This window comes from Rhinoraja longicauda, chromosome 38 (assembly GCF_053455715.1).
Source record: "Rhinoraja longicauda isolate Sanriku21f chromosome 38, sRhiLon1.1, whole genome shotgun sequence".
NCBI lineage: Eukaryota > Metazoa > Chordata > Chondrichthyes > Rajiformes > Arhynchobatidae > Rhinoraja > Rhinoraja longicauda.
The window spans coordinates 9,973,583-9,993,000 of record NC_135990.1 but is presented as its reverse complement, the minus strand read 5'-3'; the positions used below and the strand labels follow the sequence as shown (position 1 = coordinate 9,993,000).

The window sequence follows — 19,418 nt, the reverse complement described above, 5'->3', positions numbered from 1 at the left end:
GTTCTCCCCGTGACCTGCGTGGGTTTCCCCCGGGTGCTCCGGTTTTCTCTCACACTCCATAGACGTACAGATTTGTAGGCTAAATGGCTTGGTAAAATTGTAAATTGTCCTTGGTATGTCAGATAGTGTTAGTGTGCGGGGATCGCTGGTCAGCGCGGACTGAATGGGCCAAAGGGCTATTGTTTCCGGGCTATTGATCAGCCTCCATGCCCTGGGGCACCTCCTGCAGCAGGAGGTGAGCCCCCAACTGCTCACTGCCATCGCTCCTTTCCAATGCCCGCCGCCATCTTGAAGGGTCTATATTAATCTGCCATTTTAAATTCATTGAGTAATGGGCTTGCTAGCGCAGGATAAAACAGTGAAGATGAGTCATTAAGCAGCTATTAACAGAGGTAAGAAATAAGGTAGTATAAGAAAATAACTGCAGATGCTGGTATAAATCGAAGGTATTTATTCACAAAATGCTGGAGTAACTCAGCAGGCCAGGCAGCATCTCAGGAGAGAAGGAATGGGAGACGTTTCGGGTCTGAAGAAGGGTCTCGACCCGAAACGTTGCCCATTCCTTCTCTCCTGAGATGCTGCCTGACCTGCTGAGTTACTCCGGCATTTTGTTAAGGTAGATCAGCATCAGGAGACAACCGTTTGTATCATGGGAAGGGGAAATGCCATGCTTCTCATTGGTGACTACAATGCACAAAATAAGCTAATATTATTGAGGAAGGTAACTCAATACTGTTAATTATAGTGTTACAACTATATTCATTCGCAGGTATTAGTGGAATGCATGAAACATGCACACGCCAGAGCTTCTGAGGTTTCTATTCTTGCTGAGGTTAGAGCAAGTAGTCAAGTCCACAAACTTGTGAATGGTTGAAGGTGTTCCCAGAATCCGACTGTCATTAATGTCTGGAACTCGTTTCATTTACCGTTAAGGAGTAGTATTATATTTCTGCTTTTAACTAATTAACCTGACATTTTTAATATTTTCTATTCTGAAACTTGTGATAAAGGATATGCATTCTGGGATATTGTAAAATTCTGGCAATCCAACAGTCTTGGGAATTTGGTGGTTCTGAATTAACAGATTTTCTGGACAATTGGATTTTACTTCAAATAATACCGTGAATTATTTCACCCCTACTGATAAAACAAAGGTTTAATGCTTCTGACTGCTGCATCTCTGTCTCTCAAGAGTTCCTTATCTTTGGATTCCCAACGTCAGAAGCCACATTAGTCGGTCTTTTTATACACCAAACTCTTGAGCTGGTTTCATTTTATGGCTTCAGAATTCTTTCACACTTACACACGGCTCAACATACATCCTTCTTCCTCCCTGCTCCATTTCTCATTCCATCCACTCGATGCATATCTTGCATATCTCTGCTTCTCTTCTCAACAACCATCCTCTAACTTTTGCAGAAGAAAGCAGCGCATTAGCTCTGAGGAAATGCCCAAAATTACAGGAGTTCCCCTTGTGGAAACATCCCCAAGTGGACGACAAGGTCCTGCAAGTTAGTGGCCAGGAAAGGTACAAGGGTCAACAAAGACCTGCAGAGTTTATACATGATGCTTACAGCCACTTGCAATATTCTTCACAACTTCAAGCTATGTTGTCAACGCTGCCATCTGCTGATGCCAGCCTCTTGGCCCTTGTTCCTATAAACCCTACTTGGCACGCAGATCCTGTACGAACTTGCAGCACCCACTCTGCGATTCCTAGCATTAACTTTGCCCCTGTTACTCTGCCTGGCTGAAACAACCAGCCAGAGAGGTTAGTCTGTAGATACAAGACACAGCAGAAGGAAGCAGGGGGCAGAGCCAATGCAGGGAGGACTGAGTGAGGACTCAGTGCATACAAGTGTTCAAGCTGAGCACAGCCGTGGAAGGAAAGCTGCTTTCCTCTCACAAGCTGCTGCTCTTGGAATTGGAAGGCCTACCAACGACATTTAGTAAGGACTTGATTAGTAAGAGTATCAAAGGTTACGGGGAGAAAGAGGTTGAGAGGGAAAAATAGATCAGCCATGATTGAATAGTGGAACAGATTCAATGGGTTGAATGGTTTAATTCTGCTCCTATGTCTTATGATCTAATAATGTTTCACCATTATGTTTGAAAGTAAATAAGGATGAAACTGGCCAATGGATTGTACAAAGGATTAAGCAAAGATGATATTGATGACCTTGATCAATATGTAGTCTTTTAATTACACCAGTAATGACTTGCAGTGCCTTGTGCTTGAGATATTCAGTTCCAACTGCTTTTCAAATCCAGCCAAGATTATCTTCTCCATAATTAGGAAGGATCTTGCATTAAACGGACGAGCATTGTCAAGGCAAGTTCTGATTTGGTCCTGAATTGGACTGTATTACATGGCTGGAGTTGGGACAATTTACCTGCTGACGCCAGAAGGGATAAATGATAAAATCTGGTTCAATGCCTAACTGTACGCTTGACATTGTGGCGGTCAAATGTGCTTGGAATGGGAATCTCTTGTTCATTGATCTCTCTCATTTTGAGTAAAATAACCGCTGAAAGACTCCTTAAAAGAAACATCAGGAAAATCGATTTCTCCAGTGAAAGATGTTAAATGACACCTTTTTAATTTTGTTGTAGGTCACAGAACAATTGCCAATACGTTCTCATCCCATTCACCTCTGCCGACTGACCTTTCAAGATCTCTCTCAAGTCTGATTAATTTAGATGCATCTGCTCCACGCCCTTCGTAATAAAGACGTTCGCAAACGAATACAATGAGTTATTAGTTCTTGTAATTTGTATCACATTGACCAAAACATCAGCAACACTTTGATATTGTGGTGCCTTGTCAGGATACCCTAGATCAAGAAGGGTCTGAGGAAGTGCCCCGACCTGTGAGGTCAGCTATCCATGTTCTCCAGAGATGCTGCCTGACCCGCTGAGTTACTCCAGCACTTTGTGTCCTAGTTGATTGTCATTTAAGCACTTTTGTTCAATAATAATTAGGAGACTAGCTTCGTTGGTACTGTGTAAGAAGGAACTGCAGATAGACACAAAAAACTGGAGTAACTCAGCGGGACAGGCAGCATCTCTGGAGAGATGGAATGGGTGACATTTGAGAAGGGTGTCGACCCGAAAGTTCACCCATTCCTTCTATCATATCATATCATATATATACAGCCGGAAACAGGCCTTTTCGGCCCACCAAGTCCGTGCCGCCCAGTGATCCCCGTACATTAACACTATCCTACACCCACTAGGGACAATTTTTACATTTACCCAGCCAATTAACCTACGTACCATCCATAGATGCTGCCTGTCCTGCTGAGTTACTCCAACTTTTTGTGCCTATCGTTGGTACTATGTTCTGTTTCCTGTACAAAGCACCTGGATATTAGGATTAAAAGCAGAACAACTCTGAGCAGGTCAGTCAATATGGGTCAGAAGTCGGTCTCAGCAGAAGGCGTACAGTATTAAGCTAAGGCATTTCTCTTCAGATCGCATGGCCAGTGATGTTCCATGGTCATGGTCTGATTTTGATGCCAACACTGGCCTGATGCTTTGTACGACACTGATCACAACTTTCACGTGCTGCACCTTAACAAGTGAGGATGCAGAGAGTTTACATTTTGCTGCCAATTTGTTATTGAGACATTTATGATGTGCAGAAATACACCTCAGCAAAAGGCCGGTTAATAACGAATGGAGATTTTATGATCTCTGAGCAACATCTTCCTCAGAGTGAAATATCTCTCGTTTCAAATTTTCATCTGTAGAAACAAGGAACTACAGATTCTGGTTCTCTGCACAAAGGAACACAAAGTAACTCAGTGGGTCAGGCAGCACCTCTGGAGAACATGGATAGGTGAGGTTTCACAGAGTGCTGGAGTAACTCAGTGGGTCTGGCAGCACCTCTGGAGAACATGGATAGGTGAGGTTTTGGGTGAGGACCCTTCTTCAGACTCCAGTCCTCGCTCTCCTAGCTTTCTTCCCTCGCTACAATCAGTCTGAAGAAGGGTCCCGACCCGAAAACGTTGCCTATCTATCTTCTCCAGAGATGCTGTCGGACTCGCTGAGTTACTCCAGGACTTTGTGCCCTTCCGAATTTTCCTAAGTTGCTATTGTATTTTTCAGCACAAGCTCTTGTTATTTTCAGCACAAGAATGATCTAAACTGATGGTGAATGTGGAAATAAAAGATGGGAGGCCATCAGAGTGACAAGCCCTGCCTTGACTGGGATACTTTGAGTTGCTGTAACAATTTGTGGATGAAAATGTGTAAAATGGAATGAATTTCTTACAGAGATGGTGATCACAGTCAACTTGGAGGGTAAACTTCATTCTATAAGCGAAGTTTGACACACTGAACAGACATGTTGGTGTTGTCAGTCGTGTTTCATGTCTGAATTGATTGCAATCTGTGTGATAGTGACAGAGAAAAAAGCAGTTTGATATCCCTTGGCTAAGGAGGGCAAAGTCAGTTTGTTCCTTGTCTGGATAGGAAAGATTATAATTCTAAGATGGCAGGTTGTAGAATTGACACGACTTAATGTGCAGGAAGGGGCTGCAAATGCTGGTTTAAACCCCGAGATAGACACCAAAAGCTGGAGTAACTCAGCAGGACAGGCAACATCTCTGTGGGGTGACCAGTCTGAAGAAGGGTCTCGACCCGAAACATCACCCATTCCTTCTCTCCAGAGATGCTGCCAGTCCGGCTGAGTTACTCCAGCTTTTTTGTAACACTGCTTAATGACAGGTTGATGTTTACTTTTGTCATGTGTACCAAAGAACAGTGAAAAAAGTTTGTTTTGCATCTTACCCAAACAGATCAGATAATATAACACATGAATGCAATGAAGTGAAATTCAAGTTCAGTAGATAGAGCAAAGGGGAAGATACAGAGGGGAAGATATATTAAAGGGTTACCATGATTTAACACCCTCAGGGGAAAGAGGAAGATTAGCCACAGTAAGTAATCCCTACCTTTATAACTTGTATCTGTTGCTCATTGTAACCGGCCTTTCAGCTTCACTAGTCAATTTTAATAATCGTCTATTATTCTGATCTATGAACCTGTTTTTTTTAGTGAGGGAGGGTTAGCCTTCCACAGCAAACACAAAGTGTTGGAGGAACTCAGTGGGTGTGAGGCAGCATCTGTGGAGACAATGAACAGGACATTTCAGATCGGGACCCTTCTCTAAGTTTGTCAGGAGGTGATTGCGGTCACTGGATCTTGTCCTGATTAGATGTGTCACCATTTTGTGTCACCATTAGATGTGTCACCATTTTGTGTCACCATTAGATGTGTCACCATTTTGTGTCACCATTAGATGTGTCACCATTTTGTGTCACCATTAGATGTGTCACCATTAGATGTGTCACCATTTTGCCCTTCTCTTGTTGGTGTTTAGTTTAGTTTTAGAAATACAGTGTGGCAACAGGCCCTTCGGCCCACTTAGCCCGCACTGACCAATGATCGCCCATACACTACTTCTATCCTACACACTAGGGCCAATTTACAGAAGCCAATTAACCTGCAAACCTTCACATATTTGGAATGTGGGAGGAAACCAGAACACCCAGAGAAAACCCATGCAGTCATGGGGAGAAAGTGCAAAATTTGTACAGACAACATCCTTGGTCAGGATTGAACCCGGGTCCCTGGTGCTGTAAGGCAATAGCACTACCACTCTGCCTCCCTTGATTTGTCAAACCTCAGCTTCTTATTCCCACATTCTGTTCACAGTAGCTTCCACTTACCCATTGTCCCCAACCTTTAGAGTCCTAGTCATACAGTGTGGAAACAGGCCCTTCGGCCCAACTTGCCCACACCGGCCAACAAGTCCCAGCTGCATTAGTCCCACCTGCCGGCATTTGGTCCATATCCTTCCAAACCTGTCCTATCCATGTACCTGTCTAACTGTTTCTTAAACGTTGGGATAGTCCCAGCCTCAACCACCTCCTCTGGCAGCTTGTTCCATACAAGCACCACCCTTTGTGTGAAAAGGTTACCCCTCAGATTCCTATTAAATCTTTTCCCCTTCTCCTTGAACCTATGTCCTCTGGTCCTCCATTCCCCTACTCTGGGCAAGAGACTCTGTGCGTCTACCCGATCTATTCCGCTCATGATTTTGTACACCTCTTTAAGAGCTCTGTGCTCTCTGTCGCTTAAAACAATTCCTGCCTCATGTTTAAAATTCCTTGCAAAGTGCTGGAGTAACTCAGCGAGTCAGGCAGCATCTCTGGAGAAAAAAGATGGGTGATGTTTTTGGGTTGGGACCTTTCTTCAGACTGACAGTAGAGGCAAAGAAACTGGAGGGAAGAAAAGGCCAGAACAAAGCAAAGGGCCGGCAACAGATGACCAAGTAAGGGTGGAGCCCACAATGGTCTGTTGTTGGCTGGGAAAGAGGTGACAACGAAGGGTTACAAGGATGCAAACAATGGAACTAGTCGCACGATTAGGGCGAGGGAGGAGGGACCAGAGGGAATGCAGGGGTTAATTGAAATGAGTAGAAATCGACGTTCATACCAGTGGCTTGGCGGTTGCCCGAGAGTTCCTGTGATCAATGTGAGGAGTTTGTTTCCCCTGGTAGAGAAGTCAGAGTCTGAAAATATGTTGAGTTGCGTTTAGTCTATTGTCACGTTCAGTGAAAAACTTTTGTAGCGTGCTAACCAGTCTGCGGAAAGATACTACATGATTACAGTCGAGCCATCCACAGTATACAGATACATGATAAAGGGAATAATGTGAATAACGTTTTGTGCAAGATAAAACCAGTAAAGTTCGGACAAAGATGGTCCGAGGGTCTCCAATGAGGTGGATAGTGGCTCATGATTCCCCTCCTGTTGTTGGTAGGATGGTTCAGTTGCCTGATAAGGAAAGGGGTGCAGTAATGTCTTCATGTGGAAGGTGGTGAATCTTTTGAATTCTCTGTGGAGACTTGGTGACTGGTTGCATTCAGAACTGAGGACGATAGGTCATGGATATTGGAAGAAGCGAGGGACAGGAAAATGGCACTGAGGGTAGAAGACGACCCGTGATCTTGTTGAATGGCAGAGCAGGCTTGAGGGACTGACTGGGCCCACTTGTGCTGGTATCTCTTGATCCATTCATGAGCTGTGGTAAGTACGCAGGTCAGTGATGCCCTTCTCTCTGAATGAATTCACGAACCTGGCGGATTGCTGCACCTTTTTGGTAATCAAAAATGTTCTCTTTTGTCCTTGCATGTTTTCTTGCAGGAGGGAGCGGACATCATGAAGCCACTGGACATTATTGACGAGGAGGAGTTGCAGCGCCTCAGCGGCCTCCTGCAGCGGGAGAACCTCCTCCGGGCTCTGGGTGTCATTGAGCAAGTTTATCGTGTGTTGCAAAACACTCCGGGCGTGAGCGGCGGTGTTCAAACTGCTCCTAACCAGAACAAAGTGAGTTACACCAGGCGGCAGAGTTAGCGGGTAATTTTTTAATGTTGCGCTGCCTTCCTGTCCTTGCAAATTCCCACCCGGCCGAACTAGTGTGTGGTCCCATCCGTTTTGGGATTGAAGGCGTGCATATTTCTCTTTTCTCTGCCACAGAAGGTAGTTGAGGCCAGTTCATTGGCTATATTTAAGAGGGAGTTAGATGTGGCTAAAGGGATCAGGGGGTATGGAGAGAAGGCAGGTACAGGATACTGAGTTGGATGATCAGCCATGATCATATTGAATGGCGGTGCAGGCTCGAAGGGCCGAATAGCCTACTCCTGCACCTATTTTCTATGTTTCTATGTTTCTTTTAAGTGCTTGTATTCACCATTGGTGCCTAGATTGAACTTGACTTGTCTATGTAGAACTTAGAACAGCACAGCAGAGGAACAGGCCCTTCGGCCCACCATGCCTGTGCCGAATGTAATGTCAAGGCCATCTCTTATCCACCTGCACACAATCCATTCCCTGCATATCCATATGCCTATCCAGAAGTCTCTTCAATGACACCATCATATCTGCCCGTCTACCGAGGTACAGTGAAAAGCTTTTGTTGCGTGCTAAGCACTCAGCAGAAGGACTATACATGATTACAATCGAGCCATCGGCAGTGCACAGATACAACTATGTACAGATAGCATTCTAGTGTTAGCAGCTGATCAAAAATAACACGGGTTTGATGCTCGTTTAAAGTCCTCCCTTCACTGAGTTTTAATTCCAAACTCCACGGGGCATTTAACTCGGATCCCTCACACCAGGCTCTGAGTTTGATTGCCAACATTAGTGCATAAACAGTGTAGATAGCTGAAGCTGATACGTAACCTGGGTCTGTGATGACTGTGAGCTGCATTGTATTATACCGACCTTGTTAAGAGAGTCAATTTCCAGGATGGATAAATCCAAACCCTATCTTCCTCAAAATCCACATTTTCTACACAATTTGTTCAATCTAAGTCTTTGCCGAGTAATCTACAGAATCTTATGACAAAGAAATGCCAGAGGTGTGACAGTAACAGGTTCAACAGATCAATGGGTAATGAACAGTGGCACAGCTGGTAGAGCTGCTGGGCAGCACAGTGGTGCAGCGGTTGAGCTGCTGCCTCACAGTGCCAGAGTTCGATCCTGACTTCGGGTGCTGTCTGTGTGGAGTTTACACGTTCTCCCCATGACACGTTCTCCCCTATTCACATACAAAGCCCTAAACGGGCTTGCCCCCACCCCCCCCATATCAAAAATCTTCTAACCCACCACTCTATCTCCAGGTCCCTCAGGTCGGCCGACTTGGGGCTACTGACTATCCCGCGGTCTAGGCTTAAGCTCAGGGGTGACCGCGCTTTTGCGGTTGCAGCTCCGAGACTGTGGAACAGCATCCCTCTCCCCATCAGAACTGCCCCCTCCATCGACTCCTTTAAGTCCAGGCTCAAAACCTATTTCTACTCCCTAGCATTTGAGGCCCCCTGAGGGTGCGCTGTGAACTGTTTATGTATGTGCTGTTATGTTTGTGTGCCATTGTATGTTCGTTTCTTAGTACCTGAACTGATGTACAGCACTTTGGTCAATGTGGGTTGTTTATAAATGTGCTATACAAATAAACTTGACTTGTCTTGACCGTGTGGGTTTCCTCCAGGTACTCTGGTTTCTTCTCACATCCCAAAGATGTGCCAGATGTATAGATTAGTTGGCCTCTGTAAATTGGCCTCAGTGTGTCGGGAAGTGGATGCGAAAGTGGGATAATATAGAACTAGTGTGGAAGGCTGATCGATGATCGGCGTGAATGGTGGAGTAACTGAGCGGGTCAGGCAGCATCTCTGGAGAGAATGAATGGGTGACTTTTCGGGTCGAGACCCTTCTTCAGCCTGAAGAATCTATAGGGAGAGGTTGAGCAGGCTGGGTCTCTGTTCCTTGGAGCGCAGGAGGATGAGGGGTGATCTTATAGAGGTGTATAAGATCATGAGAGGCATAAATTGAGTAGATGCATAGAATCTCTTGCCCAGAGTAGGGGAATCGAGGACCAGAGGACATAGGTTCAAGGTGAAGGGAAAAAGATTTAATAGGAATTTGAGGGGTAACTTTTTCACACAAAGGGTGGTGGGTGTATGGAATAAGCTGCCAGAGGAGGTAGTTGAGGTTGGGACTATCCCAACGTTTAAGAAACAGTTAGACAGGTACATGGACAGGATAAGTTTGGAGGGATATGGACCGAACGCAGGCAGGTGGGAATAGTGTAGCTGGGACATGTTGGCCGGTGTGGGCAAGTTGGGCTGAAGGGCCTGTTTCCACACTGTATCAATCCATGACTCTATGACCCGAAAAGTCACCCATTCCTTCTCTCCAGAGATGCTGCCTGACCCACTGATTTACTCCAGCTTTTTGTGTCTGTCTTCGGTTTAAACCAGCATCTGTAGTTCCTTCTGCCTTTAGTTGGGTCTGACCTGCAGTAGGGTGGCAGATACCGGCACTGGTAGTATCTGTCCAGTTGCTGTTCCCATTCTTCTTGCTGCTACTTGCTTGACACAGTGAGCTGAATCGAAATACATGAAGATTGCTGTCCTTTTTTATTTTGAACGTTGATTAATCACGGTGAAAAAGTAATAAACTGTGACTTTTCCGGTCGGCAATCTTGTGTTTTTTTCAAGGTACAATATATTGTGCAGAGCTAGGTGTTTAATCTACTGCTGGACTCTGTGCAGCGATAAGCACAGTGGTAAAATGGCGGCATTACTGTAGTAGTAACCAGAGGTCAGGCCTAAGGATTGGAGGCATCAATATGAATTAAGGCTAGGTAATTTAATTTTGAGTAATTAACTAATTTAGTGACATTGAAGCCAATGTATTTGCTTCCTTCAGGGAAGAAAAACTGCTATCCTGAACTTGGTTTAGTTAACAAGTGAAGCACTTCAGGTTGATTCTAATTGCCTGTTTAGTAAAGCCTTACCTGCACTTTCTAAAGTTGGTTGATGTTAGCGCAACAATAGGTGGGTACCAGAGGCTGGAAACTATTGACCAAATTGAATCGGCACCCTCACAATGAGAAAAATATAAATGGATGGAAGAATATAAGAAAATAACTGCAGATGCTGGTACAAATCGAAGGTATTTATTCACAAAATGCTGGAGTAACTCAGCAGGTCAGGCAGCATCTCGGGAGAGAAGGAATGGGTGACGTTTCGGGTCGGGACCCTTCTTCAGACTGATGTCAGGGGGGCGGGACAAAGGAAGGATATAGTTGGAGACAGGAAGATAGAGTGAGATCTGGGAAGGAGGAGGGGAAGAGAGGGACAGAGGAACTATCTAAAGTTGGAGAAGTCGATGTTCATACCGCTGGGCTGCATACTGCCCAGGCGAAATATGAGGTGCTGTTCCTCCAATTTCCGGTGGGACTCACTATGGCACTGGAGGAGGCCCATGACAGGTACATGGATAGTAAAGGTTAATGGGATATGGGCTAAACGCAAGTAAGTGGGACTAGTTTAGATGGAGCATCTTGCTTGCATGGAGGAGTTGGACCAAAGGGCCTGTTTCCGTGCTGTACAACCCTAAATCAAAGCAAAGCATGGAAGAGGTTGTAAATGGCACACAGATCGTTTTGATCTGATTTGATTGAGTTTGTAAGCAAGCTGTGTGTTTGCTGCCGTTGCTCATCCTGCGTGCTTCTTTCATATTTCAGTCTTTGATTTACCCCAACACGTACCGGCACAAGCAGGTGTTGGACGAGTTGGCGTACTTTGGCTCCTACGCCTCAATGGGGAGGAACAGCACCACGGAGCTGGGAGGCCTCAACAGCTCGTCCCTGAACTGGTCGACGCTGCTCGCACCCGGCAGCCAGGCTTCCGGCAACCTCGGCCAGAAGGCCAACTCCAACCCTGGACACGGAGTGCCGCTCAACCGCTGCCACAGCCGCTTCCCCGCCCGCAGGAGCCTGTCGTGGATGGGCGGGAATCAATTGCCAGCATCATTAGACACCCTCACAATGGGGACTGCTGGCTCCTCGGAGTTACGGCTCAACGCGGTTTCAGCCTATCCTCGCTCAGTGAGTGCCAAGCTCATTCCCGGTGAGAAAGTGGTGCCCTTGACCCGTTTTCATGTCAGATTGCTGCATAGGAAATTTACCACAGTCCATTCAGCCCATCATCTCCATACTAGCCAGAAGAGAGCTCCTCAGCCTATTGTCACTGTTAAAGAAAACTTTAAGCACACAAGCTCGGGCAAAGCAATCCAGACTTTATTAAGGGCATCAAATACAGTGTTCACTGAGAACAATCTAGCAGATTGTTCAACGATCAAAGATTTATCTACTCCTTATATGCAGAATTTCCCTTTGATGTGTGGTTTACTGTAGCAAGCACTTTAGGACTTTTTTTTCTTCCAAATGTCTTATATCACTTATAGACCATGCGCCTCCAGAAAACACAGAAAAGTAAACACAGCCAAAATCCACCTCATTACAGATAAGCAAATGTCCCGTCACCCTTTCGACCTTATTTTATTGTTTTACGATTGCCATTTGTCCTTTTACAACAGAGAACAGAATCAGACTGCGTGCGATAAGCGTCAGGTACATGTGTATAGTTTCAACTCTCTTTAAAGCACAGAATTATTATAACACATGAAGAGGACTTTAAACATTTTAAGCACTCTACCCATCCCTATCCCTTTCAGTCTTAGACAATAGACAATAGGTGCAGGAGGAGGCCATTCAGCCCCTCGAGCCAGCACCACCATTCAATGTGATCATGGCTGATCATTCTCAATCAGTACCCCGTTCCTGCCTTCTCCCCATACCCCCTGACTCCGCTATCCTAAAGAGCTCTATCTCGCTCTCTCTTGAATGCATTCAGAGAATTGGCCTCCACTGCCTTCTGAGGCAGAGAATTCCACAGATTCACAACTCTCTGACTGAAAAAGTTTTTCCTCATCTCAGTTCTAAATGGCCTACCCCTTATTCTTAAACTGTGGCCCCTTGTTCTGGACTCCCCCGACATTGGGAACATGTTTCCTGCCTCTAACGTGTCCAACCCCTTAATAATCCTATACGTTTCGATAAGATCTCCTCTCATCCTTCTAAATTCGAGTGTATACAAGCCTAGTCGCTCCAGTCTTCTTGAAGCTTTGCAATATATTTTTGACAGTTACGTCCCAGTGCTTGGTCAGTAACCCTGGGTCTGGTCCCCGCACGTATACATACCCAAGTGTGGTAAAGGTTTCTGCCTCTCTCACTTGTCAGGCAGCGAGTTCCAAACTGGATTACAATGACCTTAGATGGACACAAATTGCTGGAGAAACTCAGCGGGTAAGGCAGCATCTCTGGAGAAAAAGGATGGGTGGCGTTTCAGATCGAGACCCTTCCTCAGATGGACCCTACTTTTAATAGATGTTATAAGTGGAGGGTCCAAGTACTGAGGAACGCCTCTGACAAGAGGCTTTCATCCACAACCATCAGCCATTATCATTGTCACTGAGCCAGATTCGCATCCATTTGCCACAGCCCCCCACCCCCCTCGAACCCATTAGCAATTACCTTCTCGACTTGCCTGCCATTTGGAGACTCGTCAAAAGCCTCACTAAAATCCATTTAGACTACATTAAACCCCCAGCCTTGTTAACCCGTTTAGTTAGCTCAAATAAAAATCAATCAATAGTCGGACAGGACCTTAGCAAATCCAGTACAGGTCTGTGGACTATCATGCCTTCCATCATTGGACTTTGTCCCACCATGCCTATTTCAATGACTCTTCCACCCTCCCAATTCCTGGTTTCCAGTCCCCATTGTTAACAGAGCCCTTGACCGCATCTGATCTACCCATCGCCCTCTTTTCTTGGACAATGCAAGGATGGAGTTTCCCTGGTGCTGGCTTCCCCCCCACCGACCTCCACATTCAATGGATCCTTGTTTGCGGTTCCTGCCACCTTCCTGGCTTCGCCACAGACCCGGGTTCGATCCTGATTACGGGCGCTGTCTACACAGAGTTTGTACGTTCTCTCCGTGATCGCGTGGGTTTCCTCCGAGATCTCTGGTTTCCTCCCACATTCTAAAGACGTACAGGTTTGCAGGCTAATTGACTTGGTAAAATTGTAAATGGTCCCTAGTGTGTAGGATAGTGTACAGGGATCATCGCACACCAGTTCCATGCTATCCCACTTTCGCACCCGACACACTAGGGGCAATTTACAGAAGCCAACTAACCTACAAACCTGCACTTATTGGGAGATAGACACATAAAGCTGGAGTAACTCAGTGGGACAGACAGCATCTCTGGAGCGAAGGAATTGGTGACGTTTCAAGTCGAGGCCCTTCTTCAAACCTATTGGGATGTGAGAGGAAACCGGAACGCCCCAATGAAAACCCACGCGGTCACAGGGAGAACGTACAAACAGCACCCCGTAGTCGGGATTAAACCAGGGATTCTGGTGCTGTGAGTCAGCAACTCCACTGCCGTGCCACTGTGCCCACGTTTCGCATTACCCTTTATTTTTGTGTTGCCTATTTTTTTCCACAAAGGATCCTTTATATTTTCTCAACAGCCTTCCTACCTTGCTGTGCACCTTCAAAAGTTATTTGCAATCCAAACGTAGGTAAAAATGACAGGATTCAAAGTCCCACAACTCATCTGCATGGTTTTTCAAATGTTGTTTTAAAAACATTAAAATTGCAAAACCCACAGCTGCAGTTCCAAGGAAACACTAACAGGCTCCTTTGTGTAATGTTAATTTTTTTGTTAATGGACAGTGGGTGTTTGGGTTCAATTTCCCACCTCAGTTGTTCCCTTCCTCTCAGCTCTGACTTCAAGTGGCCCTTAAGGGAGCTCACCACACAATACAACCATCATTGTGTCGGAAGGAACTGCAGACGCTGTTTAAACCGAAGATAGACACAAAATGCTGGAGTAACTCAGCGGGACGGGCAGCTTCTCTGGATGGAGGGGATGGGTGACTTTTCGGGTTGAGACCCTTCTTCAGACTGAAGGGTCAGACTGAAGAAGGGTCTCGACCCGAAACGTCACCCATTCCTTCTATCCAGAGATGCTGCCTGCCCCCGCTGAGTTACTCCAGCATTTTGTATCTATGAACATCATTGTTCCAGCTCCTGGCAAGTGTTGACAAGGAATGATCTTGGAATGGGAGGATAACGCAGAAACCTTCCCTGTAAAGTGTACCAATGCAGGGGGAAAACTAGGGAGAGGTCAGGAAGAGCAAGAAAGTCCTCTTTGACTGCCTATGCTGTTGGGAACCCTGCATTGCAGCTGGGTACCCCTTGTCAGGGCAGCTGCAAAGGGGTTATGGGGAAAAAGCAGGAGAATAGGGTTAGGAGGGAGAGATAGATCAGCCATGATTGAATGGCGGAGTAGACTTGATGGGCTGAATGGCCTAATTCTACTCCTATCACTTATGAACTTATGGATCGCTGGTCGGCACGGACTCGGTGGGCCGAAGGGCCTGTTTCCGCGCTGTATCTCTAAACTAAACTAAACTGCAGGATGTGCAACTCCTGTCCTTTTACCTCCTCTCTTCCACTGTCCACTAACACCATCCCATGCTCCAAAGTTCACCCTTGTGCTAGTTGGTCCCACTCTTCACCTCAATTATTGAGTTGGAAGGACTAACCACTCTAATTGTGAATCTTACTCCCCCCCCCCCCCCCCCCCCTCGCCTGCCCAACTTTTCTACCGTCCTGTATCTTGTTATGATGCCATCTGACATTTTAGAACTTATTCATTTATTTGAAGAAATTACCAAACTGGAAAGAGCCCGTGTGACTTTCTGTACCCTACTTCCCCCAAGCCACAGTTTTATTGCAACCAACCTTTGCCCCATGTTCTCGGAAGCTTATAATGCAGCAATCTCCAGAGTGATAGTCACAGCATCGTGCAGCTTAGAAATGGGTCCTTCCGCCAACCACACCTGCGCCAAACTTTTTACCCATCTACACTAATCCTGTTTGGCTGTAGCCCTCTCTGCCATGCCTATGTAAGTATCTGTCTAAATCTCTCTTAAATGCAGTAATTATATCTGATAGATGAAGTGTGATAATGATCCAGTACTTTAAAAATCTGGGTTTCATTATTAATAACTTTGAACACAAATAATGCAGTATCTCTGGTCTGAAATGCATCCCTCATTATCAGCATTATTGAGGTGAAAAAGCATGTTTCTGGAGCTACACAGTTCCAACTGCCTCCTCCAAAGAAGTAGACACATTAGACAATAGGTGCAGGAGGAGGCCATTCGGCCCTTCGAGCCTGTACGCACCGCCATTCAATGTGATCATGGCTGATCATTCTCAATCAGTACCCCGTTCCTGCCTTCTCCCCATACCCCCTGACTCCGCTATCCTTAAGAGCTCTATCCAGCTCTCTCTTGAATGTATTCAGAGAATTGGCCTCCACTGCCCTCTGAGGCAGAGAATTCCACAGATTCACAACTCTCTGACTAAAAAAGTTTTTCCTCATCTCTGTTCTAAATGGCCTACCCCTTATTCTTAAACTGTGGCCCAGGGGCCACAGTTTAAGAATAAGGGGTAGGCCATTTAGAACAGAGATGAGGAAAAACTTTTTTAGTTCTGGACTCCCCCAACATTGGGAACATGTTTCCTGCCTCTAACATGTTCAACCCCTTAATAATCGTATACGTTTCGATAAGATCCAAGACACAAGGAATTGCAGATGCTCATTTACAAAAAAAGAGACAAAGTTCTGGAGTAACTCCGCGGGTGAGGCAACATCCCTGGAGAACATGGATGGGTGATGTTTCAGTTCGGGAGCCTTCTTCAGACTGATTCTCAAGCCTGACCCTAAACGTCACCTATCCATGTTCTCCAGAGATGCTGCCTGACCCGATGAGTTACTCCAGCACTTTGTGCCTGTGCGGAGTTTGCATGTTGTCCCTGTGACTGTATGGGTTTCCTCCAACACCCCAGAGACGTGCGGGTTTGTAGGTTGATTGGCCTCTGTAAATTGTCCCTAGTGTGTCGGGAATTTGTAAGTGGGATAACATTGATGGTCGGCATGGACTAGGTGGGCTGAAAGGCCTGTTTCCATGCTATATCTCTAAACTAAACAAAGTACTGCCTGTTTTTGTGATAAGTATATAAGTAATATAAAATGTACTAATATCCTGAGACTGGAGTGCAGCCAGATCCTGGGAAGTACAGAGTCCAAGATGGAGGCAATGGGGTTGTGGGGTGAGAGGAGTCCATGATTACAGTGTGCTTCTGTACAGAAACCTCGTTTCTGCAATCAAAAGACCAGCGGGGAACGAGCCAGGGCAGTGGGATGCGCATGAATGGCACAAGCAACAGTACCAATGTGTGGAACATGAAGATCAACACCATCAACCCTTCAAGCCACGGACTCACGGTGATCTCAGCCCGAGCCCCCATGAACCAGCGGGCACACTTAACGAGACGCACAAACTTCCTGAGCTTGTTCCAGTCTGACATCAGCAGGTAAATCTTAAAGCACTTTCAGCGAGAGTGCTGCACGTGGAAAGGTTTAGTCTTCCAACTCTGATATTTATGGTGTAAGAAAATAACTGCAGATGCTGGTACAAATCGAAGGTATTTATTCACAAAATGCTGGAGTAACTCAGCAGGTCAGGCAGCATCTCGGGAGAGAAGGAATGGGTGACGACTCGGGTCGAGACCCTTCTTCAGACTGATGTCAGGGGGGCGGGACAAAGGAAGGATATAGGTGGAGACAGGAAGATAGAGGGAGAACTGGGAAGGGGGAGGGGAAGAGAGGAACAGAGGAACTATCTAAAGTTGGAGAAGTCAATGTTCATACCGCTGGGCTGCAAGCTGCCCAAGCGAAATATGAGGTGCTGTTCCTCCAATTTCCGGTGGGCCTCACTATGGCACTGGAGGAGGCCCATGACAGAAAGGTCAGACTGGGAATGGGAGGGGGAGTTGAAGTGCAAGAATATGTTGTTCATAATGGGGGTTTTACCTTTGACTGGGACTGCCGTAATGCAATGGGCTTCATTAGGGTGGAATTCGTTAAGTGATTACAGGAAACTTTTCTCAATCAATATATACCGGATCGCACCCGAGTTCGATCCTGAGCACAGGTGCTATCTAAACGAAGTTTGTATGTTCTCCCTGTGACCACGTGGGTTTTCTCCGGGTGTTCCTGTTTCTTCCCAAATTCCAAAGACGTGCAGGTTTGTAGGTTAATTGGTTTCTGTAAATTGTTTGTAGGGGAGGAGGGTAGCAAAGTATAACTGTTTGGAGGGCGGTCACCGTGGCGCAGCGGTAGAGTTGCTGCCTTACAGTGAATGCAGCGCCGGAGACTCAGGTTCGATCCTGACTACGGGTGCTGTACTGTACGGAGTTTGTACGTTCTCCCCGTGACCTGCGTGGGTTTTCTCCGAGATCTTCGGTTTCCTCCCACACTCCAAAGACGTACAGGTTTGTACGTTAATTGGCTGGGCAAATGTAAAAAAATAATTGTCCCTAGTAGGTGTAGGATAGTGTTAATGTGTGGGGATCGCTGGGCGGCTCGGACCCGGTGGGCCGAAGGGCCTGTTTCTGCGCTGTATCTAAAAATCTAAATCTAAAATCTAAAAACGAATGACTTTTTGAGATTGTAACAACTTTCACCCATTCTTCCCTGTCAGACGACTGAATTGATCCCGAGGCAAAGATCGCTGCTGGATTTCCTTTCCACTGCAACTCTGAGAACGGTTTCGTTGCCTGATGAAGTTTTTGCCATTTAAAGTTCCTACTCTTCAGGGTGGGGTGAGAAAAAGTGCCCTGGGATCTGAGCACGGACAGAGAAGAGAACAGACAAGATGTCCTGTTGGAAGCTGTTGGAGGGTCTGACTGGGAGGGCACTCAACAGCGCGGGGCGGGTGGGGAGGGTGCACAGTTTGTCTATTTGCTGAACAAAATCTATAAATGCTTTTCTAAATGTTTAACAGAGTAAGCCAAATCAATAAAAAATGGTATGTTTTTTAATTGGAGTCTAAATAAAGTACTTTCATTTTGCCAAATTAAAACAACAGAAGAGTAACTGGAAACATAGAAAATAGGTGCAGGAGGAGGCCATTCGAGCCTGCACCGCCATTCAATATGATCATGGCTGATCATCCAACTCAGTATCCAGTACCTGCCTTCTCTCCATACCCCCTGATCCCTTTAGCCACAAGGGCCACATCCAACTCCCTCTTAAATATAGCCAATGAACTGGCCGTAACTACCTTCTGTGGCAGAGAATTCCACAGACTCACCAGTAACCCAGTAACAACACGGTGGCGCAGCGGTAGAGTTGCAGCCCCACAGCGAATGCAGCGCCGGAGGCCCGGGTTCCATCCCGACTACAGGTGCTGTCTGTACGAGTTTGTACGTTCTCCCTGTGACCTGCGTGGGTTTTATCCGAGATCTTCGGTTTCCTCCCACACTCCAAAGACGTGCAGGTTTGTAGGTTAATTGGCTTGGTGTAAATGTAAAAATTGTCCCTAGTGGGTTTAGGATAGTGTTAATGTGCGGGGATCGCTGGTCGGCGCGGACCCGGTGGGCCGAAGGGCCTGTTTCCGCGCTGTATCTCTAAACTAAACTAAACACCAGAGTAACTAACCGGGTCAGGCAGCATCTCTGGAGAACATGGACAGGTGACGTTTCCGGTCAGGACCCTTCTTCAGACTGATCACGGTGGGAGAGGAAAAAACTGGATGAGAGGTGGGGGCAGGACAATACCTGGTGAGTGATAGGTGGATGCAGGTGGGGGGCTGGTATGATAGGCAGATGGTTGGATAAAAGCCAGAGATGAAAAGACAAAAAGTGTGAGGTCATGAGAGAGATCTTTTTGCTGTTGGCTGATCCCCTGGCAAAATTGGCATGCCTATTAAGATGCCTGGTGACAGAAACACTGAGGACCGCAGTGAGTGGTCACGATGTCCATCTATCTGCCCCTCAGGCCATGCTGTGATCAATATAGAAAAATCATTCAAACGGCAGAAGATTGCAGTTTAAATCTCGCTTGTGTTTAATAA

The 19,418-nt window shown here is 46.2% G+C and overlaps 1 protein-coding gene across 3 annotated transcripts in view; it reads left to right on the top strand.

Moving 5' to 3' along the window:
• Positions 1-18,237, top strand: part of LOC144610831 (tubulin polyglutamylase TTLL13-like) — a 47,040-nt gene extending 28,803 nt beyond the window's left edge. For all 3 annotated transcript variants that reach the window (XM_078429761.1, XM_078429763.1, XM_078429762.1), the window contains 4 exons: positions 7,215-7,397; positions 11,101-11,485; positions 16,650-16,875; positions 18,045-18,237. In XM_078429761.1, the coding sequence (XP_078285887.1) occupies positions 7,215-7,397; positions 11,101-11,485; positions 16,650-16,875; positions 18,045-18,057 (807 nt within the window). In that variant the 3' untranslated portion in view covers positions 18,058-18,237. The remainder of the gene's footprint in view (positions 1-7,214; positions 7,398-11,100; positions 11,486-16,649; positions 16,876-18,044) is intronic.
• Positions 18,238-19,418: the final 1,181 nt, after the last annotated feature.